This window comes from Egretta garzetta, unplaced genomic scaffold, assembly GCF_000687185.1.
Source record: "Egretta garzetta isolate BGI_Z169 unplaced genomic scaffold, ASM68718v1 scaffold258, whole genome shotgun sequence".
Taxonomy (NCBI): domain Eukaryota; kingdom Metazoa; phylum Chordata; class Aves; order Pelecaniformes; family Ardeidae; genus Egretta; species Egretta garzetta.
Genome location: NW_009260413.1, coordinates 1,060,738 through 1,084,207, shown reverse-complemented (window position 1 = coordinate 1,084,207; position 23,470 = coordinate 1,060,738). Strand labels below are relative to the sequence as shown.

At 42.0% G+C, this 23,470-nt stretch overlaps 1 protein-coding gene and 1 pseudogene across 1 annotated transcript in view; one reads left to right on the top strand and one right to left on the bottom strand.

Annotated features, from left to right (window-relative positions):
- Positions 1-21,257, top strand: part of LOC104130595 — an 86,576-nt pseudogene extending 65,319 nt beyond the window's left edge.
- SMARCA5 (SWI/SNF related, matrix associated, actin dependent regulator of chromatin, subfamily a, member 5) overlaps positions 20,222-23,470 on the bottom strand; it is a 22,705-nt gene continuing 19,456 nt past the window's right edge. Inside the window, exons 21-23 of the mRNA XM_035899169.1 lie at positions 22,863-23,075; positions 22,300-22,410; positions 20,222-21,255 (exon numbers count right to left, since the gene is read on the bottom strand). Coding sequence (XP_035755062.1) covers positions 21,190-21,255; positions 22,300-22,410; positions 22,863-23,075 — 390 coding nt within the window. The 3' untranslated portion in view covers positions 20,222-21,189. The remainder of the gene's footprint in view (positions 21,256-22,299; positions 22,411-22,862; positions 23,076-23,470) is intronic.

The window sequence follows — 23,470 nt, the reverse complement described above, 5'->3', positions numbered from 1 at the left end:
CAGAATGGATGTAAATAAAATGATCGTTATTTTACTTGCACCTTAATGGATGGCAGGCATTGGGAGAAACAGTTGGAGTAAGTATTGTCTTTATAGCACTGTGTTTCTGGGAATAAAACTGAATTTACAGCATAAATCTGCAGTTGCCCTGAAATGATGTTATCAGTACATTAGCCAAGGAAGCTTTATTTATCTATGAGACCCGGTATATCTGAGATTTTAGGGTGTTTCAGTTACTATGGAGGAAATTCTGGAAGGCACCATCACTGTGACCTCCAAGGGTTTTCTCTGTCCCACACTGACTCAAAATATGCAAAATCTGGTGACTCTCTCTGTAAACCCCTGCTTTTATGTCTCAGCCCCAGCAAAAAGTCATTTTCCTGATCAGACTTTGGGGAATACTTAGGCTGGCCAAAATTTTATGGTGCTGTTCAAATACGTTGCTTGACTTGCTAGCTGCTAAGTTAATTTAAGGAGCAGTTATAGCTGCTCGGTGTCAAGGAAATTGGTTGCATTAATGAGAAGTTCTCTGTTCAGCCCAACAAACTGATGACACACTGGCAAGAGACAGACAAGACTTCAGAAATTTTCATATTAATCAAGCTGAAAGCAAAATTGTCTTTTTTAATATGTATGTGATACATAATTAGATTCACTACCAAAATAACAAAGAATTACAGCAACTAGTAATGCAGCAGGTATGATTGAAGGAACAGTTAATTAACTTGTAAGGTACATACACAGAAGTAGAATTTGACTACAGTTACTGAAGAACAGACAAGTGCTTAGCAAAATAGACAACGTATGTGACAAAAATGTGAAGATTCGCTCTCCAGGAGAAGAAATATGATTGAGTCCTACTGGATTTTCTGTGTTGTGTATAAAGTAGCAAACTAATGTTGCATTCTAATCTTGTATTTATAGGGGTTTTTTTCAAAAATCACTTCTGTTAAAGCCTAGTTATGAGATTTGGAAAAAAATTCTTTTCACTAAATCTTTTCCTAGTTTCAAGTATTTATAGAGTTTTGCAAACAAAAATTATTAATATGGTTGTATATGGAATGCCTATGCATGCATTATTTGATTAAGGAAAGAACAAAACCTGTGCAAGAACTGTAGTTTTCATGATGCACAGAACCGACCAGGGAGGTCAGCTTTTCTGCAGGTAAGTGTTCCTTGCCTCTGATCCAGAGGCTACATAATGAAGAAAAGAAATTAAAGGCACAGTTGCTTTTAGGTATGTAAACTTCAACATACTGTGACAAAGAAGGGAAAGAATCACTGTCATTACAAGCAACAAGTAGAACAAGTAGAAAAGGGGGTAAGGAGGAACACTCTGGTTAAAAAGAAGGCAAAATTATGGAAATAGAATCTCAATGAAACAATAGGACACAAGTAGAAGGAGGAAGTCATTATACATCTTCCAGTTTTGATTTAACACACACAAAAAAGTCATTCTAGGTGTTTCCACCTGCACTCAGTCTGCCTGCTTCTTTTAGGGATGCAACTGTGGTAACAGCATGATTTTCAAGCTCAGTGATCCAGCCTAGCGCAAGACACTTTTTCTTGGGTATAGCTGGAATTATTCTGGGACAGACATCTGCTCCTTTAAAAGTAAATAGCTAAGTAAAACCATCATGTATGTAGTCCAGAGTTGAGCAAAATGGTTAAATTGCTGTGGACATCTGTTGCGTGTTGTTGAGACTGTAGCCTGTTACTCTGCAGTTTAGGGATCTTAAGCAAGTTTTAACTGTGCTGATGGCATAAAGAGTAAATGATGATCCAGATACGTGTATTTGTGTGTGTGTTGAACTGTGTGTTCATTATTCCTAAGTTTATTTGCACATGACAAAAATCTAAACTAAATTTTCTCCAGGACAGCAATAGAAACAGCTGCAACATATTTCACAAACATACAAGCCAACATATGGTAGTAACTGACCATATAAATCTTGTTGCTTCCCAAACAGCTGGAGTTGATTATGTGGGCATCAGCCGTAACCTGGATTTTACACCAGGAGTCAACATGCAAGTGTTTCCAGTCATCATCCTTGATGATTTGGGCCAGCCAATTCTGGAAGGACCAGAGAAGTTTGAAGTAGTTCTCTGCATGCCTGCGAATGCAGTGCTTGGAAAGCCCAGCACAACTACTGTGTTTATCAATGACACTGTCACGGACTGTAAGTATAATGAGGGTGGGGGAGAGTTTTTCCACGGGTTTTTCCTTTTAGTGTTTTAAGTGCACTTAGAAGGTGAAAGAGCTCTTTTGGCAGTAGCGTAAACTACTACGTGTATTAAGTGCTGTGATACATCATTTACGACAACTGCATTATAAAGATTAACAGCTGTGTGCTACACCTGAAGGTGGAACATGGGGCTATAGTGCAGGCTCTTCACTCTGCCTTGTCTTCCTTCTCATTAGGTGCTTGAAGATACTATTTTGGACTAGTTAACGTAGTAGTGGAACCGCGCTATGAGCTAAAAGTACGTTTGTTTATGCCAGGTGCATTAAGGCTATTTGTTTGAATGAATATTCATTGTGAAGCTAGAGAAGGAATAGGGATTAAACTTTTTTTCCCTAGTAGTTACTTGAACACCAAAAATTGTAGGGAGCTAGGTTTTTCAAATAATTATGCAGATTGCCATTGCATGAAGCTGTAACTGTATTGTTTCTTCTAGGGGAGCAATTAAGGTGGAAAAAAAAAAAAAAGGTAGGTGTAAAACTTTAAAAGTAAATGACACTCAACACAGCACCATTTACAGGTTCTCCAGCACTTGCTAAATAAACCGAGCTGACTCAGCAGTCTCATGTTTCTGCAAATTCACTGCACTTCAAAGACTTAAAGAAGTTACATTGTTTTAGAAAGTTCGTTCTCAGACAGAACTCTGAAGACCGGTTACAGTCTCACTCTGAAAAACTCACTTGTTGAAGTCAGTGCAAAGTATGGTGCTGACTTCAGTGGAGGCGGAATTGTGGTCATCATCCCTTTTTGTCCCGGGTGGTATCATAGAATCATTTAGGTTGGAAAAGACCTTTAAGATCATCAAGTCCAACCTTTAACCTAACCCTGCCATCCACCGCTAAACCATGTCCCTAAGCACCTCATCTACCCATCTTTTAAATACCTCCAGGGATGGGGACTTGACCACTTCCCTGGGCAGCCCATTCCAGAGCCTGACAACCCTTTCTGTGATGCACCTACTTCCTCTCTGCATCCGAGGTAAGAGACTGCTTGACAGAAAATAATCCCACAGCTCTGAAGTGGCTCAAATGCTGTTTTTTTAAAAAAAATCGCCAAGTCTTAGCTACTGTGAGAAGACTCGTGACAGAATTAGTACTAAGTTGGCAATTAGTTGCTGCAGACCAGGAAAGTATTTGAGTTCATCTAGATTCAAAATCTGTGTTTAAAAAGCATGTGTAACTCTGAAATGTCTTCAGTTTATTGTAGAAGGTTAGCAAATAATATGCTAAGTTTAAAAAAATGTTGGGTTTTTTTTCTAATCGAGGAATGTTATTAATATTTTATGCCCATGTGTAAAGGTCCTTTTCAACTTGCATAATACGTTCTGTTGTTGGTACCCAAAGTCCAGTTCAAAGAACCAATGTACATGGCAAATGAAGAAGATGAACTGCTGGTGGCCGTCATATATCAAAGTGGTGACATTAACCATAAATCCAGAGTGTGTTGCTATACTCGCCAGGGTTCTGCCCAAGTCATGATGGACTACAAGGAGAGGCCAAATACAGATGATTCTGTAGAGGTGTTTCTCCCAGGTAAGCTTTTCCCATTGGAATTAGAAAATAATGTGTTACTTTTGTCTGACAAGTAATCTGATGGCAAATAAGAGCTAGACCACCAGGACATTCTGGGAGTTGTTATGCCAGTTGAACTTCTGTGGTGGCACAGAAATAATTAACAGATAGTTCTGTGACTATGACAGCAGCATTTAGAAGATTTTTATGGCCGAAGTTGGACTATAAAGAATTCAGTAATATTGAACATCCTCTGCTACACTTTTGAGCGTCACACTTGTTCATGAGAATAAACAGGAATAATACTGATGGGGTGCCTTCAGCAGAGGAGAATCGGAACAGCAGGTTCCTTGCCGTACATACCCCGCTGAACACTGAAAGGGATGCTGCTTAGTTCCCATTGTGGCAGAGTCATGGGATTTTTCTTTAGCAGAGATTGACTCAAACACAACAAAAAAAAAAATGAAGTGTGCCAGTCAGCACTTAGTCTCTGCGTCTGTGTTCTTAAGACTGTCTTTTCTATGGCAGGCCTGAAAAAGTGTGGGGGTTTGGGTTTGGTTTGGTTTTATCCTGGTCCTGGTACTCCTGTGAAGATAATGTCTTGTTCTTCCTTCATACCTTTCTGCAGGAGAAACTGAGAAGCCCTGTGTGGTTACTCTGGAGGATGATGTAATTTATGAGGACAAGGAGGAATTCAGATTGGTGCTTGAACACCAAAAAGTGATTCCACATTTGGTGCTTCCATTGGGGATCAGAAAGAGACCATGATCGAGATTAAGGATGAAGAAGACAGTGAGTTTTATGTTCATTGTTGATTATATACGTAGCTGGAAATGGGAAAATGGGACTAATTCCATTCAGTGTTTGGTTTTCAAAGCACCCAGTACCAAGATTTTAGAAAACTGACCAGTATTTTACATTTTGAATTTGCACCCTTTTAATCTATTCTGAATGCATCACTGCCTCTCCCTTTTGTGGGATAATGGGAAGAGAAATTATCTTGTTTATTTCCATTCTGTTTATTGCTCTATATGTGTTGCTTTCATAAGAGTATCGTAAATTTGAGTAAGTTGAGAGAATCATGGATGCCTCAGGTCAAATTCACAAAAAAACCACCCCCAACCAATCCCAAACAAAAAACCCCAACATAATATAATTGATAATGCTGTAAAATGGACTCCTTACAAATCATAGAGAGTCACTTAAGAAAATCAGATTTATCCCATACCTTTGAGAAGGCATTAGAATAAGTAACTTCTAAAAGTAACTGTTTTCTTCAAAAGCTAAACATATTTTATCTCTAAATATTCCACTGTAGGCTCCACTAAAGCAAACACCAGGGGACCAGGTATTCTCCTTTTAATAATAGCGACAAAATTCTATCTGAATTCCAGTTTCCAAAATATTTCACTTCAGTCATTCCAGACAGCAATCAATAAGCCAAATAAATTAATAGCCAGACAATTGCTTTGACTTTTCAAGTTTGCTATGACTTTCTAATTTCCTTTGGACTAACTACTCTCAGGTACGGTATTTATGCTTGGTCTATTTGACATGAGTAAAAATTTTTTTTAATGTCCAGGGTTTTATTGTGGGCTGTTTCTTTTTGTTTCATTGGTTGGTTTTTTTGTTTTTTCCATCTAGAACCAGTGATTGAATTCTCTGAAATAAAACACAGCATTCAGGAGCCTCAGGAACCTGGAGATATTGCACTAGTAAGAATCCATGTTCTACACCTCGGTGATAGCTCCAAAGTATCTGTTGTCAGAGTGCACACTAAGGATGGCTTAGCCACCTCGGGAAGACTACAGTCCAATGTCAGAAGGTGAGGGCTTCATTGAGTGTGGGGATGGGAAATATTAGTTTGGAAAGTGCCTTCCTGCAAATGAATGCAGGACACAGGGAGTTGAATTCTTGTCCTGAGAAGCAAATGGTAAGTACTGTACTTTAGGAGTGCGTGCTTCACTTTGTGTGTTTTGTAATGGGAGACTTGAGTATTGTCTAGTTCTGTTTTTCTCCAAGTTAACTGTGGGACCTGTAAGGGTCTGGATTAGCATTGGATTGGAGGTGAGATCCTGTTTGCTCTGGGCTACTTTGAGTTTTCTGTCCTGGAATGCAAACTCAGGATTTCTTCATAAGAATGAAAGTTCAGCCTAGCTCAGGTTGTTACCTGCCTGAGTCGTGTGTTTTAGCAGAATTTGGTTCTTGAGTTTTGCCGTCAGGTCCCCTGAGGTGGTAGAGGGTTGGATATTGTTATGATAGGTAGCTTAAGATGATACAGGAATATGCTCACATTCCTGGTTCTGCTATTTTAAGGCAATTGTCTGGATTTATTCTGCTTTCATCATCCTGCAGTATGGAAGAGATGTCTCCCCTAAGCACTTACAGTAAGGAATTGCCAGTGGTGGGATGCTTTTTATAGAAAATCCCACTCCTGGGAGCTAGCACCCAGGTCCCCCATTGCCCAGGAATGCAGATGTGGTGTTTCCATCTGTGGAAACATTTTCCATCTGTGCCCCAGGTTGTCTCACTTCTGATGTATGATGATACTGCTAAAAGCAAAGAGAATCCACACTGTCCAACGGGCTGTCCTGTTGTCTGTGTAACAGCAAGTCTTGTTTCTGCATGCTTTTGTCCCAACTTTTTCATTCCACACTCTGGACCATGTAAGAAAATTGAAAAAGTATTCAGTTCTGGAAAATGACAACTGTGTTAGAGGCGCTTGCCTAAGTCTTTCTGCTAACCTAACTCAGAGAACGAGAGCTTCTAAGAGAGGGTCACTAGCACCCCTGATCCGTGACAGCTCTTTCTGCAGTGAGTGTTTCTTGCTGACCCAAATAGGTTGTTGGTACTGGGGCTGTGCTGTCAAACTAATAACCAGTTCCAGGGGATGACTGGGACACATGGAAGTGGGGCCAGAAAAATAGAGATTTCTAAACCCAGAGCTGAACAGGCAGGAAGGTGAGGAGGAGATAAGTGCTGCCCCAAAAAAGGTCGGTGGCACACAGAGCTTTCCAGAAATGGTTTGCATCCTGGGTTTTGTGAGCAGAGCTGTGCCATGAGCAGCTGAGCGGCAGATTTTACCAAAGTTGACTGAACAGCCTCTGGGATGAGCCATCTGTCCCATCTCCGGGAGACTGCTCTCCCAGACAGAGCTGGCAGAGGGACATGTACTTGTCTGCCTGCTGCTTCTGTGTGAAGTCAGGTGTTTTAAACTGTTGATCAAGGATGATTTTGAGAGAGAAAAAAAAAAACAGCTGAATTTTATACTAGCAAAAAGCACACATGCATCTTCACTCCTGCTTGTTTCTGTTGTGGAAGCAGCAACAGACTGCTGGGGAGGGTGCAGTTGTAACTTGGCAGCTCTTTCTCAGGGATGTATGAATTCGGGCCATTCATTTTATCTTTCTAACAGTTTCTAGTTTATTAGAGTGTTTTCACCCAGGGATTTTTCAAGCTAGGATGCCTGAATCTGGGAGAATTGACTTTGATGTTGTCAAATAAGAGTTCAGTTTTTGGAGTCAGCGCTAGCATTTTCCAGGTTTGCATGGTCAGAGGTGACACATGGGTTGTAACAACTTACTACTACCTGGGGCTTGGGTTTTTGTTTGTTTGCTCTTGTTATTAATTAAAAATTAATTAAATGTCCCATGGCATTCATTCACATGCCCTCAATTAAGAGGAAAATAGTATGTCTGCATAAAGGTCTTATTTCGCTGATAGAGTTTTAGTAATAAGCATGGTACTGTTAGAATAATGCCTAACAGTTTGCCTGCCTGGAGCAAGTGTAGGTAAGAATAGATAACCCCTTCTATTTTGTGTAAATGCCAACCCACAGGCATGCAATCCCAAGTATTTGGACTACGACAAAACTGGATCTATCTGTGCCATGGAAAACATCAATGATACCCTGACCCTCTACCACTGGCTTGTCAGTGCTCCAAGTGGGAGTGATGGTGTCACCAGTCCAATGAGGGAAGTGGACCCTGACACTTTTTTTACCAGCACCAAATCCATCTCCCTGGACTCTATATATTTCCAGGCAGGCTTCAGTGTGCAGCTCGAGCTGTGAATGCCAATGCTGATGCAGGTCTGGAGCTGCTAAGTCCAATTTATACAGTAAACAGAGAGGAAGGTAAGTTGTTAGTGATGGTAATTAGGTAGCCTTTCTTGGGAAAGGATGAGGTAGTGTTTGCAGCTGATGGTGGTCTGCTATGGCATGTTTTGGTTTAGGGCATTAGTGCTCATATGTTAATTTTTTTCATACATGTATGGGACTCTTCTAGTGAAAGGCAAAAGCACCTTGTAATCTTCTCATCAACTCTGATATTTCAAGAGTTTGCACCCCTCACAGGCCATGTGTAAAAGATTAGTGGGTGTATGGTGATAATGATTATTTACACCTAATTTGACTAGTGAGTAGAGCAGGATTTTACTTCCCCTGTCTTGGATCCTTTGCTTTCCTTAATATACATATTTCAAACACACCTCTATTTCCATCTATTTTTAGTTCAAAAAACACAGCTACTGACACTGAGAGCAGATTGTGAATGTATTGAATTTGATGTTGTTTGAAGACCTGCAGACTAAAGACAGTTGAAATACAGGTGCCGGAAAGGGGTGGGGCATGAAATCCACGTGGAAATTCAGATATTGCAGCACTGTGTGCATATCTCTGCTGAGAACTTAGGCTACACTTCAGAAGGTAAGGGGACATCCTACTTCTGGGTTTAGCCCACATCCCTGAGGTTTCTTAACTGTGATCCACAGCTAGATGTGTATATCTAGTCTGCTGCTTTTTCTCAGAAATTCAGATGAGGAAAATGCATCTTTTTGCTCAGTTAGTGACTAGAACAGTTATTTGGCAGTTGCTTTAAAGGCCTAGTCTGCCCCAAGTTAAAGCAGGAGCCTGATTTTACTGCATCTCAGGAATCAAGGTGTCAAAATGTTGGGTGCTAGGGGGTGACTGTCTCATTAGACTAAAATGTTTCATTTAGGCTCTCTAACTAAATACTTAGGGTGACAGAAGCACTAGCTCACTGACTACGCAAGTGGGTCATGCTGTGCTTCCTCAGCTCTCTGGTTTGGTGCAGTTCAGTCCCCCTGCTACATCTCCTCTGCTACATGGAGTCCTTTACCTCCATCTCCTTCAGCCACAGTGCAAAACCCCTGGGTAGGATTGAACTATGTGGAAAGAACTGAAGAATTTTTGTGTTACGAGGGTATTAATGATGGTCCTGTTGTGGCAGTGGTCTGTCAACAAGACAAGGCTTGTGAATGGAGGCAGTATTTTTTGTTAAGATCACAAGTTGGGGAAGGAAGGGAAACTTTTGGGCACGTAATCTGGACTGAAATCCATCAAGGTTTTAGGCAGTTGTGTTCAGGCTCAGTGGCTGAAAAGTAGCTCCCTTGAGACTTTTCATTGTGAGGAAGTTAGGTGGTACCCTGTGAAGTTTTCAAGGTTCCCTGAGGCTCCTAACTGTTAGATTTATAGGTCTAAAGTGGCCATTAGGCACCATTGCTTCTCTGCGGATTTACCACTATGCTCCTAAAGTGCCAGTTCTTTACATAATTAGAAATGATCTTTGCCTCAGTCAGAAGAAGCTGAAATACCTCTCCGGTGTAAGAGGTGGCCCTGCAGAACGGCACAAACTGCTCCTATGTATTTTAGCTAGCTATTGTCTGCAAGATGTTGGCTCCTCTCAGGCAGCCTGTTTTCTGTGGCAAGACCTCAGGTGTGGTTGTGAACCACCCTGCTCTTCACCTCAGTGAGTGATGGCTGCAAAGGTAAATGATGTAAAGTTGCCATCTCCCCATTTCTAGGGAGGAAGAACAAATCCCTATGAGGAAGAAGTCAGGTTCCTCAACCACTGCTGGGCATTGAATGGTTTCTGTACTTCTGCCCTTGCCTCTCCAGGAAAAGGACTTCTTGGCCCTAGGAGTTAGTCCAGACAGCATGGGCAGAGCTGTGAGGAATTTCCTAATTAGCGTGTCAACATTTCTGCATTCTTCTGACCTAGGTCTATGGACAGACATCTCCAAGCTGTGTAACGCAGAAACAACACAGTTTAGCAGGCATCTCACAACTTGTCTTTCCCCTTTGCTCAGGTCTTTGCCAACCTCGCATCCCAGGAACAGTAGGAGCAGAACCTTTCTCAGCTTAAATTCGCTACACGGGTCCAGACAATCCAGACCATCGCAATCTGATCCAACTAACAGTCACAGTGCCCCATATGGGTGGTAAGCGTATGGGCTGGTGAGAGTTAATTAACACACCCTGCTTTGGACTTCTCCTCTCCCACAGGTTTGCCTCCACAGTTGTTTGCTGCATTGTGGCAGAGCCGTGAATAATCCATGTTTAATGAACAACTTGCCAGTTGCAAGGTTAACATATGGATGAAACATGGGGCATCCTTAGCTCCTATGTTTCCAGACCCCAGCTCTAAAAATATGTTCACAAGCAGTTAACGAATACTTTATTTCCATTCAGGATGTTAAAGGGTGATACGACATTTATGTTGTAGGAATGCTGCCAGTTACGTCCACATACCCCTTATCCAACTTCGAGCTAACGCTTAGCCCAGATGGCACTCGTGTGGGGCACCACAAGTGCTCCAACCTACTGGACTATAATGAGATCCAGAGCAAACATGGGTTTATTACAGAGGAAACGAAGAACCTCAAAGTGATTGGAGAAATGTCACCTTATCAGTACAGCAGTGCTCTGTGGTCTGCCAAAACCCTGCGTTTCTACCAGAATCTCAACCTTGAGGCTTGCCTGGGAGTTCAACAGTTACTATGATATGTCCGAGCTGCTGACGGACTGCAGTGGCTCCATTGGCACAGATGGGCAGGTATGTGGCACTGAAGCACCTTCCTCTCCCAACAGGAGTCTTTGGAAGCACAAGTCCACCAGAAAGTGTTACTAAGGATGGCATGAGAAGGGATTTAGTCGCTATGCAGGCAGTTTGATACATGTTCCCTTAGCACAAATGTTTTTAGAAGTACAGATTTGTTCTTTGTACTGACATGCAGTCAGTAACTTTGTGCTTTTTAGCCTTGAGAATCTCAAAAGCAGTAACAACACGCTGACTCTCAGTTAAAACACCCACCCAAAAGACAATTATGTTTCGTTTTCAGTGACGTGTTACTAAACTAGATGTTTTGAATCTTCCCTTTAATTGTATGCTGCTTTTAATCTATAAAAAATGAGACAAATCGGTGCACAAACCAACCCTAAAGCAGATGTTCTTATGGAGGGAGAGACTCCAGTGCTGAATAGGTACAGTTACAGGGCAAGAGAAGCACTTCCATAGCCCTGTGTAGGGGAAGTGCCTGCAAAAGGGATATTACTGGAGTGAGCAGCCTCAGTGTTTGTGTGACAAAAAGTCCCAGACCCCTTCTTTCTCCTGCCTGCACTCTCTTATATCACCATATGTGGGTATACTTCAGGTGAGTCTGGTCTTATGTCAGTAAAAGGAAGAAAAAAAAATGTCTCAATGGATTGAACCATTAGCAGGTGTAAATGAGTGCATTTCTTCTGAAGTTGGTGGGATTTGAGATCTGTCTCAGAACAATCAAGGTGACAGGGTTTAATGTCTGTGAAGAGCACCAGGGTTTAGGTAAAGTGTTTCAGATCTCCAGATGCAGAAAATATGTGATGAGCCTTCCTTTAAAAATGCACTTGGGAAATGTTGGTGCTAAAATCTGTGTCTTTTCCTCCTTAGGTTCCCTCTATCCCATGAGTATGTGGATCAATGACAAAGGGTGACTTGTGGTGAACCTCCGAACACAGATTCGCTTCCAGGGCCAGCTGGTGATGTCCCACCCGGGTGCGTACCCAGCCTGTCCACCTGTGCTAGCCAGAGTATCTGTAGTGCTGTCTACCTGGCAGAGGAGAAACATATCCCAGTAAAGGGGAATAAGTAACTGAGGCTAACTTCCTTTTCTGGGGTGTAAGTTACTTTCTTTCCATCCTCTTGCTTCTTTGCTTTTGTGTGCTGCTTGTGTGTACTGATGCCAGGCAACAGAATTACGGCAAATTGTAATTTTTATTTTTATTCTTTCAGGAACACCTCTGGCATCAATGGTGATGTCTGCTGACCACCCTGGCGTCACGTTTACCCTCAGTCTGTTATGAAGTGAGCCGACCTTCCACCAGCCTGCGCAGCAGTGGAGTTTTATCTCCAACTTTGCTGTGAGTTTCCATTCAGACTTCAATTTAGGGAAGCAAAGGGAATGTCAATTTTTAAGATACTTTCCATGCAGCCGTCAGCACTATAAGATCAGTAAGCATCAACTGTTTTGGATGCAGTCATGTATTTTAATTACATAATGAACAGTCAGAAGTCCCTGGTGTCCCTGGAGCTTGAGTCCTGAGGCCTGAGCCCGTGCTCACACTAGTGCTAGCCAGCACTGTTCACTGAGCGGGCCAGTGCTGGAGCTGTGGCCTCTCTTGAAGAATTTGCCTTAATGTTATCTCCCTTGGCATTGCCAGGAAACTGATCTAGGAGTTGCTGTTGCTGTTATGAGAAGCTGGATTTTTCCCCACATTTGGCAAAGCTGCTTAGCTCCTGCTGGATCCAGGAGCCAGTGGGAACTACTGTGGCCCCAAAGCCTCTGCCTCTACTTGGGCAGGAGAGGCTTGGTTAAAAGTGTCTTGCTTCTGTGAGAGGGACATAGCTCAGTTACTCAGCTCTTGAGGGCAGGAAAGGAGACATTTGCATTCACTAAAAATCCAGCCAAAATCATCTTCTCTTCAGAGAGATTTAGTATGCTAGATTTGGACGTTGACAAGTTTGATCCCCACCATCACTGCGGCAAGGTCAGCCCCTCAAAGGCCTGATAGTAGGTATTTTGTCGTAGTCCTTGTTTTACAGAGCAGTAGAGGAGAGAGACAGCACGTGTCAGTGCATTGCCTGTGCTGCTGAAGTGTGCCAACGGCGTTGGTGCATATGCTTCCTGCATGAGGTAAAGCACCATGATCGTAAATAGCAATGTCCAAGTTTCTGAAAGTGTTTAGGATGCTGCTGGGAATTCAGCTTCACCTCAGGGGCAATGTGAGCTGAAAAAGTGATTAGAATCATAGAATCATTTGGTTGGAAATGACCTTTAACATTGAGTCCAACCATACCTGTCCACTACTAAACCATGTCCCTAAGCACCTTGTCTACTCGTCTTTTGAATGCCTCCAGGGATGGGGACTCAAACACTTCCCCGGGCAGCCCATTCCAGTGCCTGACAACCCTTTCTGTGAAGAAATTTTTCCTAATGTCCAATCTAAACCTCCCCTGGTGCAACGTGAGGCCATTTCCTCTCATCCTATCACTTGTCACTTGGGAGGCCAACCCCCACCTCATCACAACCAGTCAGGCAGTTGCAGAGGGCGATAAGGTCTCCCCTCAGCCTCCTCTTCTCCAGGCTGAACGCCCCCAGTTCCCTCAGCCGTGCCCCATCAACCTTGTGCTCCAGACCCCTCTCCAGCTTTGTTGCCCTTCTCTGGACATGCTCCAGTGCCTCAATGTCCTTCTTGTAGCGAGGGGCCCAAAACTGAACACAGGATTCAAGGTGCAGCCTCACCAGTGCCAAGTACAGGGGGAGGATGACTTCCCTGGTCCTGCTGGTCACACAATTCTGACACGAGCCAGGATGCCGTTGGCCCTCTTGGCCACCTGGGCACACTGCTGGCTCATATTCAGTTGGCTGTCGACCAGCACTCCCAGATCCCTCTCTGCCAAGCAGCTTTCCAGCCACTCTTCCCCAAGCCTGTACCGTTGCATAGTTGCATTGTTCAGAGGTTGTGGAGAAACGCTCATTTCTCTGATCTTTCTGCAGGTACGGGATTACTCAGGTACTTACACTGTGAAATTCATCCCTTGCACTGGTGCGCCTGGTCAGCCATATGCCCTTCCCATCATCTGCAACCCACGGGACCCAATTGTGTTTGATGTGGACGTCAGGTTCCAGCAGGTACATTGTTTTTACTTAGGACTTACATGTTTTTCCATGAAGCCTCACGGGCAAAATCAGCCAAAAGCAAATTTAGGCTGAAAGGCTGGTGTTCTGTAACCACTGAAAGAGATGTTCTGGCATAGGCCATCCAGTACCAGTTGTCAAGAGAAAATCATGGACTATTTCAGATGGCTTCATTAGGAGTTTTATAGTGCTTGTAGATTGCTCTAGACCACATCTTCTCAGGTGAGATAAAATTAAACTAAATAATTTTTTTTCCAGTAATTAAAATACTATTTTTCTATTTATTTACCTCATAGTCCAGCCTATTCCCAAGTACTTTGCTGCTTTTTTTCAGGAAGGCAGGGGCTGAAGGGGGAAGGAATTTTAGTTCTAAGAGAGACTGTTTTCAAAAATAACTTGTAGTCCTGAGGTTGATTTTCTAAAACTGAGATTCAGTGTAATAAGGGGTCTTTTTCTTAAGCAGTGGGAAACATTTCATTCAGAGTTAGTGTGGCTTTGTGACAATTTTCCCATATACATTAAAGCAAAAATAACCCCCAAAAAAGCAGTGCACCAAGTAGCGGTAATTTACTGTTGTAGACTGTTAACAAAGACCAGATTTTCTGTTGCAGTTAGCTTGAGGAATGACTTGAATAGCATTTGGCGACCAAGGGCTCTGAATCTGAGACTTAACTTCCAGTGAACATACCAAACTTTTTCAAACCTCCTAGAATAACATTGCATCCTTTAGTCAATACATAAAAAAATGACCTGATTTCTTTTTTTCTCCCCCAAAGTACTGGATACCTCAGAGGCCTTGTCAGTGTCTGTCAGAGCTGTTCAGCCCTTTTGACCATTAGAGCTGCTCTTTAGCCTTCTGCTTCATTATCCAGTTGTGTGGCAAGTGTGGAGACAACTGTGTTACGTGCGAATTAACTGAATGTCTCCGTCTTGTTTGCTCAAACAATTGGTGTTGAATTTCATTTAAAGATATGGCTTCAGCACTAGTCTTCCTGCTGCCACCTTGTAACGCAGGACACAAATGCTACACAGGAAGAGGAAAATGATTTGATGAGGAAGGAAATAACTGGAGCTGTGGTGGCATTTGCATATTAAGTTAATTTTGCATTTCTGTGTGTATAATCACTGTTACCCCTAGATGCTGGCATTATTGTTGCCAATGAGACAAAATAGTGTCGTGAGATAGTTTAGCTCTTTACCTTATTTCTGCATTGGAGAGCCATTTGCCTTCCTTTCCTCTCTACATCTCCCTGCCATTGCACGTGGCCCGGTGCCAGCTTCCTCCCTCCAAATGTGCTGGGCTCTGCTGGGTTCCTGCAGCCACGAGGTGTTTGTGGTGGGGAAGGCCAAAAGGTGGTGACTGGGAGCGACCTACCATTGCACCAGAGGAATTAACCTACTGGCAGGACAACTCCTATGTTGTCTCCAGGCATGGGCCATTGGCCAGATTACTTTTCTGGGCAAACTGCAGGCAGCTTCTAGGTTGCAAGCAGAAGGTGTGCAGTGCAGCTGGGGGCAAGTGAGGGCAGATGAGGTTTCCCAGACTGTGCTCGTTGGTTTGAATATGCGGGTTGTAGTTTGGAGTAGGGGAAATGAGTTGGTGTTGAGCAAGGGTACTGCTCCTGATCTAGTTTTATTGGCCTCTTGCCCACAGCCCTGTTCTCCCAGTAACTTTTGCAGGTGTCACTGAAAAGATACGTTACATGTCCTGTATCTGAAGAAACAGATACCTTTTGCCTTTTTATGCAGCAATGTTGAAATAAAGCACTACAACTGTGTATTTTAATGGGTCATGATGAGAAGCACAACTGGAGGGGTGTGTGTGTGTGTGTGTAGGAGGGATTCTTATAAATGCTGTGTACTGCTGAAAGGTTTGATCAGCACATCACTACTAGGGCAATGGTGTCCAATGATCATTGTAAAGCTACAACCAAGGCATTTTTTGATAATTTAATTTCACTTTTCCCCACAGGTCAGTGACCCAGTGGCAGCAGAGTTCAGTTGAAATACTCAAATGTTTCTGATGTCCAAAAAGGAGCTTTGGATATCTGATGGATCAATGGAATTTGGAGAAGGAGCTGATGTAGTCTTTACCAAAGGTAAAAAGTCAATTTTATATTCAGCATATTATGAAAGCTAAAACAGAACCTCTTTTAACAAGAGCTGAATATGTATTTTACTAGTTTTATGACCCCTACATGGTCTATGTATTTCCACTGCAGAAAAGTAAAATAACAGAAGCATTAAAATATGATGTAATTGAGTGTAATTGAAACAGGCTTTGGTTCTGTTTATGGGCTCCGAGAGGAAAAGCATTCCAAAGGTAGGTGCAGAATTTAGGTGCATGTATCTAAAACCACAGTTCTATTAATTCTTGCTCAGTTACTGCATAATCACATATTCCCCTCATTCTGGTTGTTTTGCTTTGAAGCTGCCCACACCAGAAATTTTTGCCCCATTTTGAGGGGGCCAAGTAATTTCAGTGCTTAGGTTGTTCTAGCCAGAAATGCAGGAATTGAATACCTGAGGCTCCAGTCATGCAGCTGTTCTCAATTGCAGACTGGATGCACAATAACTGCAGCTGGCTTCAGCCAAGATGCTCAGACTCATTCTTGATTTTTTATTTTTTTTTTTCCAGTTCTGGCTCAGGGCAGGTGCTCTCACACGCTCCACTCACTCACTGACTGGAGCCGTTATCAGGTTCCAGGGAAACTCCTGGTAATGGCAGCATTGGACCAGAAATCATTTTGGTTTTGACTGGTCCCTTATTTGAGTTATCAGTCTGTAACCCAAATGTCCTGTTAAGAACTTTATTTTGCTTTATATAATGCTACCAAGTTGGGTAGTTTCTTATATGTGAATAAGGGTTGCCCTCTAGTGAAGAGAAGGGAAAAGCTTGCCTGAAGAGCTGTACTTGTAAGAACCACATGTTGGTATGAACTGTAATAGAAAATAAGACTAAAGCTATGAAAAATTAGTAGTAAGAGTCATGGAACATCCTGTCTTCACATGCAAAGGGAAATACAAGTAAAGCTAGATAATTTCTATCCTGAGATTTTTTAAGAACAATAGTTTGGCAATAACTTGATTTAGTAATTTTAAATTGACTGGTATAATGTAAAATGTGTTTATCTGCTTTACTAGGATCTGAAATCTAAGGCCAAGTGATGGTGGATCCAGTTTAGCATCTTGGTGACTCCTTCAGCTGCATATCGAGGTGTTCCTTTGCACTGGTGCCAATGGGTACGTGCCCAAGTACAGCCCAGGCCATCAGGAATCTGGATGCCTGGCTGACTCACCCTCCCTCTTGTACAGATTCAAGATCCTGGTACGTAAACAAAGAGTTATGGTCACATGCATTTTTAGATCCCCAATTTCCATGTGAATCTGGAAATACTAAACTTACTTCCTTTAGGATAAAGCTCAACCTGAGACACAAGCAAGAGCCTTTGGAAACCTGGAGTTTCATGCTACATTAGCGGCTGATCATGCAGATGCTTTTCCTCTAGTAAAACAGCCTGGTTCCGATGGTTTCAACCTGTCATCTGCTCCACTCTTCCAGGTAAGCTATGGTATATTACGTATACGTACATTACAGAAATTCTTTCATGCTAAAAGATGACTGAGGTGGAGAACAGAGCATGCAGGTAATCATGGGCACAACGTTAGTCAGCAACAGACTTCAGCGATGCTTTTACTTTGTTCCCCCTCCCCAGTGGTGTAGAACCAAGGACAGCATTACTTTGTAACCCTGAGCTGCCTTTCTGCAGCCTTGCTGTTACTGCAGACACCTACACCTATGACTGGGAGCAGAAGTCACTGGTTTAGCTTACCATGGGGCCTTTTTACATAGGAGAAAACTAAGAAATTAGACTTTATGTTCTTGCAACTGATTTAAATAAAAAAAAGGTAATTGGTTTGTATATGATATGAAATTAAAAAAGAGAACTATGCATCCTGCTTTGAGTCAGATTAATTCAAATTCCTGAATTCTTTTTTTAGTCTCCTGAAGTGGGGTTCTTTTTGCCTAAATTAAGGCTAGTGTTTGTTAGGTAAGTGCAGTAGCCTTTCTGCACTAATGCTAGAAAGAAACAGACTCTCTTAGAATATAGTTTATCTGACCTACTTCAGCAGTCTGCGTTAAGAAAAGATTAATCCAATCTCCAAGTGCCCATTTCTGCCGTTGACTTTAATTAGACTATTTGGCAGCAAACTTGGGACATCTGTCTGGATGAATCTGATGCTTGTTGTTTTCCAGCTTATAGTAAATGTGCCTGAGGTGGTTGTTCTGGGTTGTTGGTTTTTTATGTGTTCGGGGTTTTTTGGGTTTGGTTTTTTTTTTAAGGTGGCAGCTGGCCGAGAATGTACACTCACACGATTTACACGGTCCAATCGAAGGAAAATGCACACAGGCACAATGGCAAAAGAAGTCTTGACTACCACCACGTGTTGTCCTCTGCTGAAGGAAGAGTTGGCACCACAGTCTTTAAACGCAGCAGGAGAGCCAACCCAGATGCCCTGGTCTTCACGCAAGACATCGGAGTAGATAAAAACAGGGGCACGGATATTCAGCATGTTGCACTTGACTGCTCTGACAAAGCTGCCGTCATCCAGAAAGACGTGGTTACAGCTGGCACGCCGCATCTCAGGCCAGTTCTGGAAATCACAAGCCAGGGACGCTGGAAACAGTGTTGTACCTGTTACTGGAGGCTCGGCAGGACTGCTGCTTCTGCTCTGCGCTGTGGTCGTGACTCTGTGTTGAAGCAGAGAGAACAGCCCTCAGCTGGGAAAAGCAAAGCACCCATCAGCCTCACTGCCAGCAGTGAAACTGTGGCCCCATGACAGAGCAGCAGCGACAGTTCACAAGTCTAGCCAATGTCTGGGGTGCTCGTCTTCTAACGTGTCATCTCACCAAAAAAGCAGACTCCTCGTGGTTGACTCCTTTGCACAGACAAGTGGCTGCTCCGGTTCTAATGCTGGTTCAATTATTTGTAACGGGCAGCTGTTTCTGGCAGGGTCGCTGTGCAGGTTCATTTGTGAGTAACTTATTTATAGAATTCAAACTCGTACACCATGAATGGGAGTTGATGCTTTTTTTTTTTTAAAAAAAAACCTAGCTTTTCTTTAATGTTTTGAATATATGCAGCTGTAAACATGCCTTATAGCCACCATGAAAGGTTGGTGCTTAGAAAGATGCTGGGTTTGATTGCATGTGCAGTGTCTAGCTTTCACATAACTGCTTTTGGTTTGGGTGTTGGTTTTTTTTGTTGTTTTTTTAAATAATTATTGCTGGGGAAGGAAGAAGGTAGTAGTATTAGAATGGAAGCTAAGTAGTAGATGATCGTGTTCTTTCTTTTAAATGAGTGATACCAACAGTTTCGTCTTGAATTTCAATGAGGACCTCAGCCCTATGGACAGCGGCAGGAGACTCACACAGGTAAGGCTGCAATCGCAGTTATCTGTAAGGAGTGTGATCAATGAGAATTGGAACTATACTGTGGAGCCACGCTAGAAAACTGTTAGTGCTTAGGTGCTGGCATCGAGTGCTTTCAGACATCCTTACACTGATTCTTGTATTTCAGAACAGTCCTAATGACCACTTTCCCAGATTGCACAATAATCACCTACCTTCCTTTGCTTGACACAGACATGCCATGAACATACAGGCAAATACGTCTAAAAAGTAGCTTATTTTCCCAGATATGGTGCTGGGCGAACACACTTGTATCATCTAGAGCAAATATTTTGCTTTATTTTTTACTTCTACTTGAAAGAAAATGGCTTTTCTCTCAGTAGTAGGATGCCATTTGCAATATTAAGGTTTAGTTGCTTTTGCTTTCTGCACACTCACTTGAGAGTTGTTAGCACAAATGAAGTGCTGCTCAGCTATTTAATAAATCTTTCCCTTCTCCTTCCTCTAAAGGTTTTCATTTAGGCTAGCTGTAAACAAGCTTGTTCTGCTTTGTGTTTTTGATGGTGTTCGGGGATTTTTTTTTTTTTTTGTGAAAAGGGATGCTTTTCAAGGAAGGCTTCAGTGTTGCAGCATTTTTGTTTAGGGTACACTGTGTAAGCAGTTAGACTGATGCCTTCTAGGGCTGCCATGATAATTCAACTTGTGAAGTGTTGTAGGTTGGCTCTTAACTCTCCTGTACATACCAGGTTCTTTTGACTTTTTTGAAGAGCCAAGTATGGTTACTCACTCATTTTCAGCTGGTGTCTGCAAATCACTCACCTGCAAATAGAAACTCATTTATGTCCTAGTAAGAACCGTACTGCTGTACATGAAATCTACACCTGTGAATGCTCAGCTTTTTAAGTCTCATTTTGCTTAAGTGCTTAAGCTCCAAAAAAGCTGATTTTTTCTAGGGATGCGTTTCTCCCTGTTTATACAACACTGATGCCTTTTGACATGTGTTCTTCAGAGCCCTGAGCAGAGATTACTCAGTGCAAACTGAGCATTTGTTCTGTTTGTTTTTTTTTTTTTCTTTCCCCCCCCCCAGTAAATTCCAAAATTATGCTACATTAGATGATGGCAGTGGGAAATGCACAATTGCATCTCAGTCACTGTATGCCAGACACATGAAAATGAAAGGCCAGCGTAGGAAACACTCGTGCACGGTACAGCTTGAGTAGCTCAGTGAACAGCGTGGATTGCCAGACAACTACAATCTTGCACACCTAAGAGTCTGCCCCCGGTTCTTCTCACAGTCGTCAAGACTGTCTCTGCATTTACCACAGCTGTTTGAGGGAAGCGGGTTGTTTCACATAGTTATGTCTTCTGTTCTGACTTGCTTTTATTGGCAACCACAAACAATTCTACTATTCTTAGGCCATTCTAATTAAGTGCAAACCTCAGCATGCCTGACTGGCTGACTGACTTACCTTCCTTCTAGCACAGCTTTTAAGCAGAAAAATGTTATGATTTTGTTCCAGTCTGTATGTATGTTGATTGATTATTAATTCTTCAGGTAAATACCTGGCCTTTCCACTAATATCAAAGAACAGAGTCTATTTGTGCAGTAAAATTAAGTTCCATAAATGTAAGGTCAGAGACACAGAACTTCCAGAAACAAGGTTTGACTGGTGGTGGCTTGTAACAAGACAACACAACTAAATAGTTCTACTGCTCAGAATGGAGAAAGTGTTTGCAACACCCAAAGAGGAAAAACAAAAAATAAATAGGTATTCAAGTGTAAACATTAATGAAAAAAAGTCACGTGAAGCCTTATTAATAAATGAAGCCTATTTATTACTTCAAGTGTTAATGGTAAAAAAAATTCAGCACAGCTGTTGCATTTAAAAAAGTGAAACTACATTAAGTACTATGTTTCTAGTTCAGTAAACAGATGAACCCGATGTCCTTTAATGACATAATAGTTGAGCATTATACAGTACATCTTATGAAGACCCGTAAATTAAAGAACTACTTTTTAAATTTAGTGATTACAAAAATTCTGCATTCACAGCTTTAGCTTCTTTTTTCTTCCACGACCATCAGGAGTACCATCCATTTTGCGCTTCTGTGCCTGTAAGGTAAGTTTTTTAGTAAGTTATTGTGATACAAAGAGAATGTAAGCAAGCAATGCCTTTCAAGTCAAAGCAGATGGAGATGATTTACACCCTAGCAGCTTTAAAACGTGATAAATTGCAAATGCTGTAATATGGCAAATATGCACATCCTCCTCCAGACAGCCGTTGTCCTGTATTCTTCCAATTCTGGAAGAGTACAATGTCACAGAGGTAAAAAGTGTATAAAAGCAAGTAAGGATGTTATAAAGCTTCCTGTTTAGGAAATGGTATTTCTGAACATCTGTTCAAATATTCTGTGAACAGTTCTAAGAAACTTATTAATCCACCACTGTTAACTTTACTGATTTCTGCACATCTGCAAAGTAAGTTGTGCTTGATACAACAGCAACAACTTGAACGACAAATCTAGGCGAGAAAATGGATAAAGTTGGCATTTCCTTACCAACTTAACTTATCTTCCTTTAGCCATACTTTGAATTTAGTCAGCAGAGTAGTCAAGCACATGCGCGGTTTTCTCAAATCCTGCTCTAGAGGCCCACTTTGTGACCAACACCTGCCCCCCCGCCCCCCCCCAAAGAGATGGCAGCAGAGTCTACGCAGGAACACTTGTAAACAGATCTGTAGCATTCTCCGAGTGGAATGAATGGTCTGCAGCGCCTGTGTACCCCCCTCAGTGGTAAACATATCATCATTTCCTTGGGGATAAAAATTAATCAAAAGGCCAAAAAAATCTCTGGTTTCTTTTACCAGGGTAAGCCTATGCAGCGTACCAACTCGGTGATCCAAACCATAACACATTTATCTGCTCCAAAGCATGGGAGCTACAATTTAGAAACTAAACTTATTTCCCTTTATTTGACACCCACAACCGTACTGGCTGAATGACAGCGTGAACTTTAAGCAGCTCTTAACGCTGTCCTATGAGGGTTTTTTGTTGTTGTCATTTTTCAGTAACGTTAGCTATCACTTGTCCTAGCCAATTAGAAAAGCACCCCGTCTTCAAATGAGCTTTTCCACAGAAATGCCTTTTTAAATCTTACCGAAGATGGTTTTGGTCCACGTTTCTTCTTTTCTGCCTTTTCCTTTTCTTCCAGTTCCATGTTTTCTCTTTCAATCAGGGTGATTAAAGTATTGCATCTCCGTTGCAGCTCCTAAATGGCACAAACATGTTCACTCACTACGTTAGGCAGCCACTTAATGTAAAAACCATATTAGAATATCAGAAATAGCTTGCAAGTAGCTAAGGTTTTTGCTCCACCTTGGCAGAGCAAAAAAGCAATGAAGTATTTTTTCATAGTTACTGGCTGGCTTCACAGGAACAGAGTTGATCGCAGATGTTTGCTTTTTAAAACATGTTTGTATTTAACTGAAATTCAGGTTGATTTTGAAAAACAGTACCTTGGAATTTTGAATGTCTTCTCCTGTAAGACTTTTTAGCTTACTGTGTTTGCCATCTGCTACAGTTGTTGGAAAGTCTACACAAATGTAACATAATGTATACGTGCACGTACTGAGGTATTTCAGAAGCGATTTAATTAGCCCCGTGCCTAACTGTGCTGTCATAGGCATTCACACACAAAAAGCAAATCAGATGAACACATACCATTGCAGTCCTGGACTTGAGAAACCAGTCAAATCTGAATTGCGGGGAGTTCCGGATACACTGTCTTAATTCATCATAGACGTTTTCTTTATCAAATCCTAGCTTGTGAAGCATACAGATTAGAAAGCGATCCTCCTCTTCAGTGTAATTCTTCCCTTTGTTAGTACCATATGATATTCTTAGCTGGTGGAACGGGGCTTTGTATCTGCCGATCTAAACAAAACATGCAAGATCATATAAAACTAAGGAGTAGTTCAGAATTAGCATGGAACTATTCTATATGAAAGCAAGACATCCCATGAAGACAGGCAGATGAACAATGCCAAGCTAGAAAACTACATCTTTTAGCACCAGAGATCCTAAGTCACCACATGTAAGGAACTGCAGGGTCCAGATGGTGCATTTGCTAACGCCATCGAAGCTGGTAAACTCTGGTTTAGACAACAGACAGTTCAGTGATCTTTTTATTAACGGTGGACTTCAGACCTGTCGTCATATTTGCAAATAGTCGAGATCTGCCAGGCTTCAAATGGCAATGGTCCTTTTTAACATACAAATCCTCAGGAATGGCCAAAATCAGAGCAAGAGTAAAAAGGTACAGGAGACTG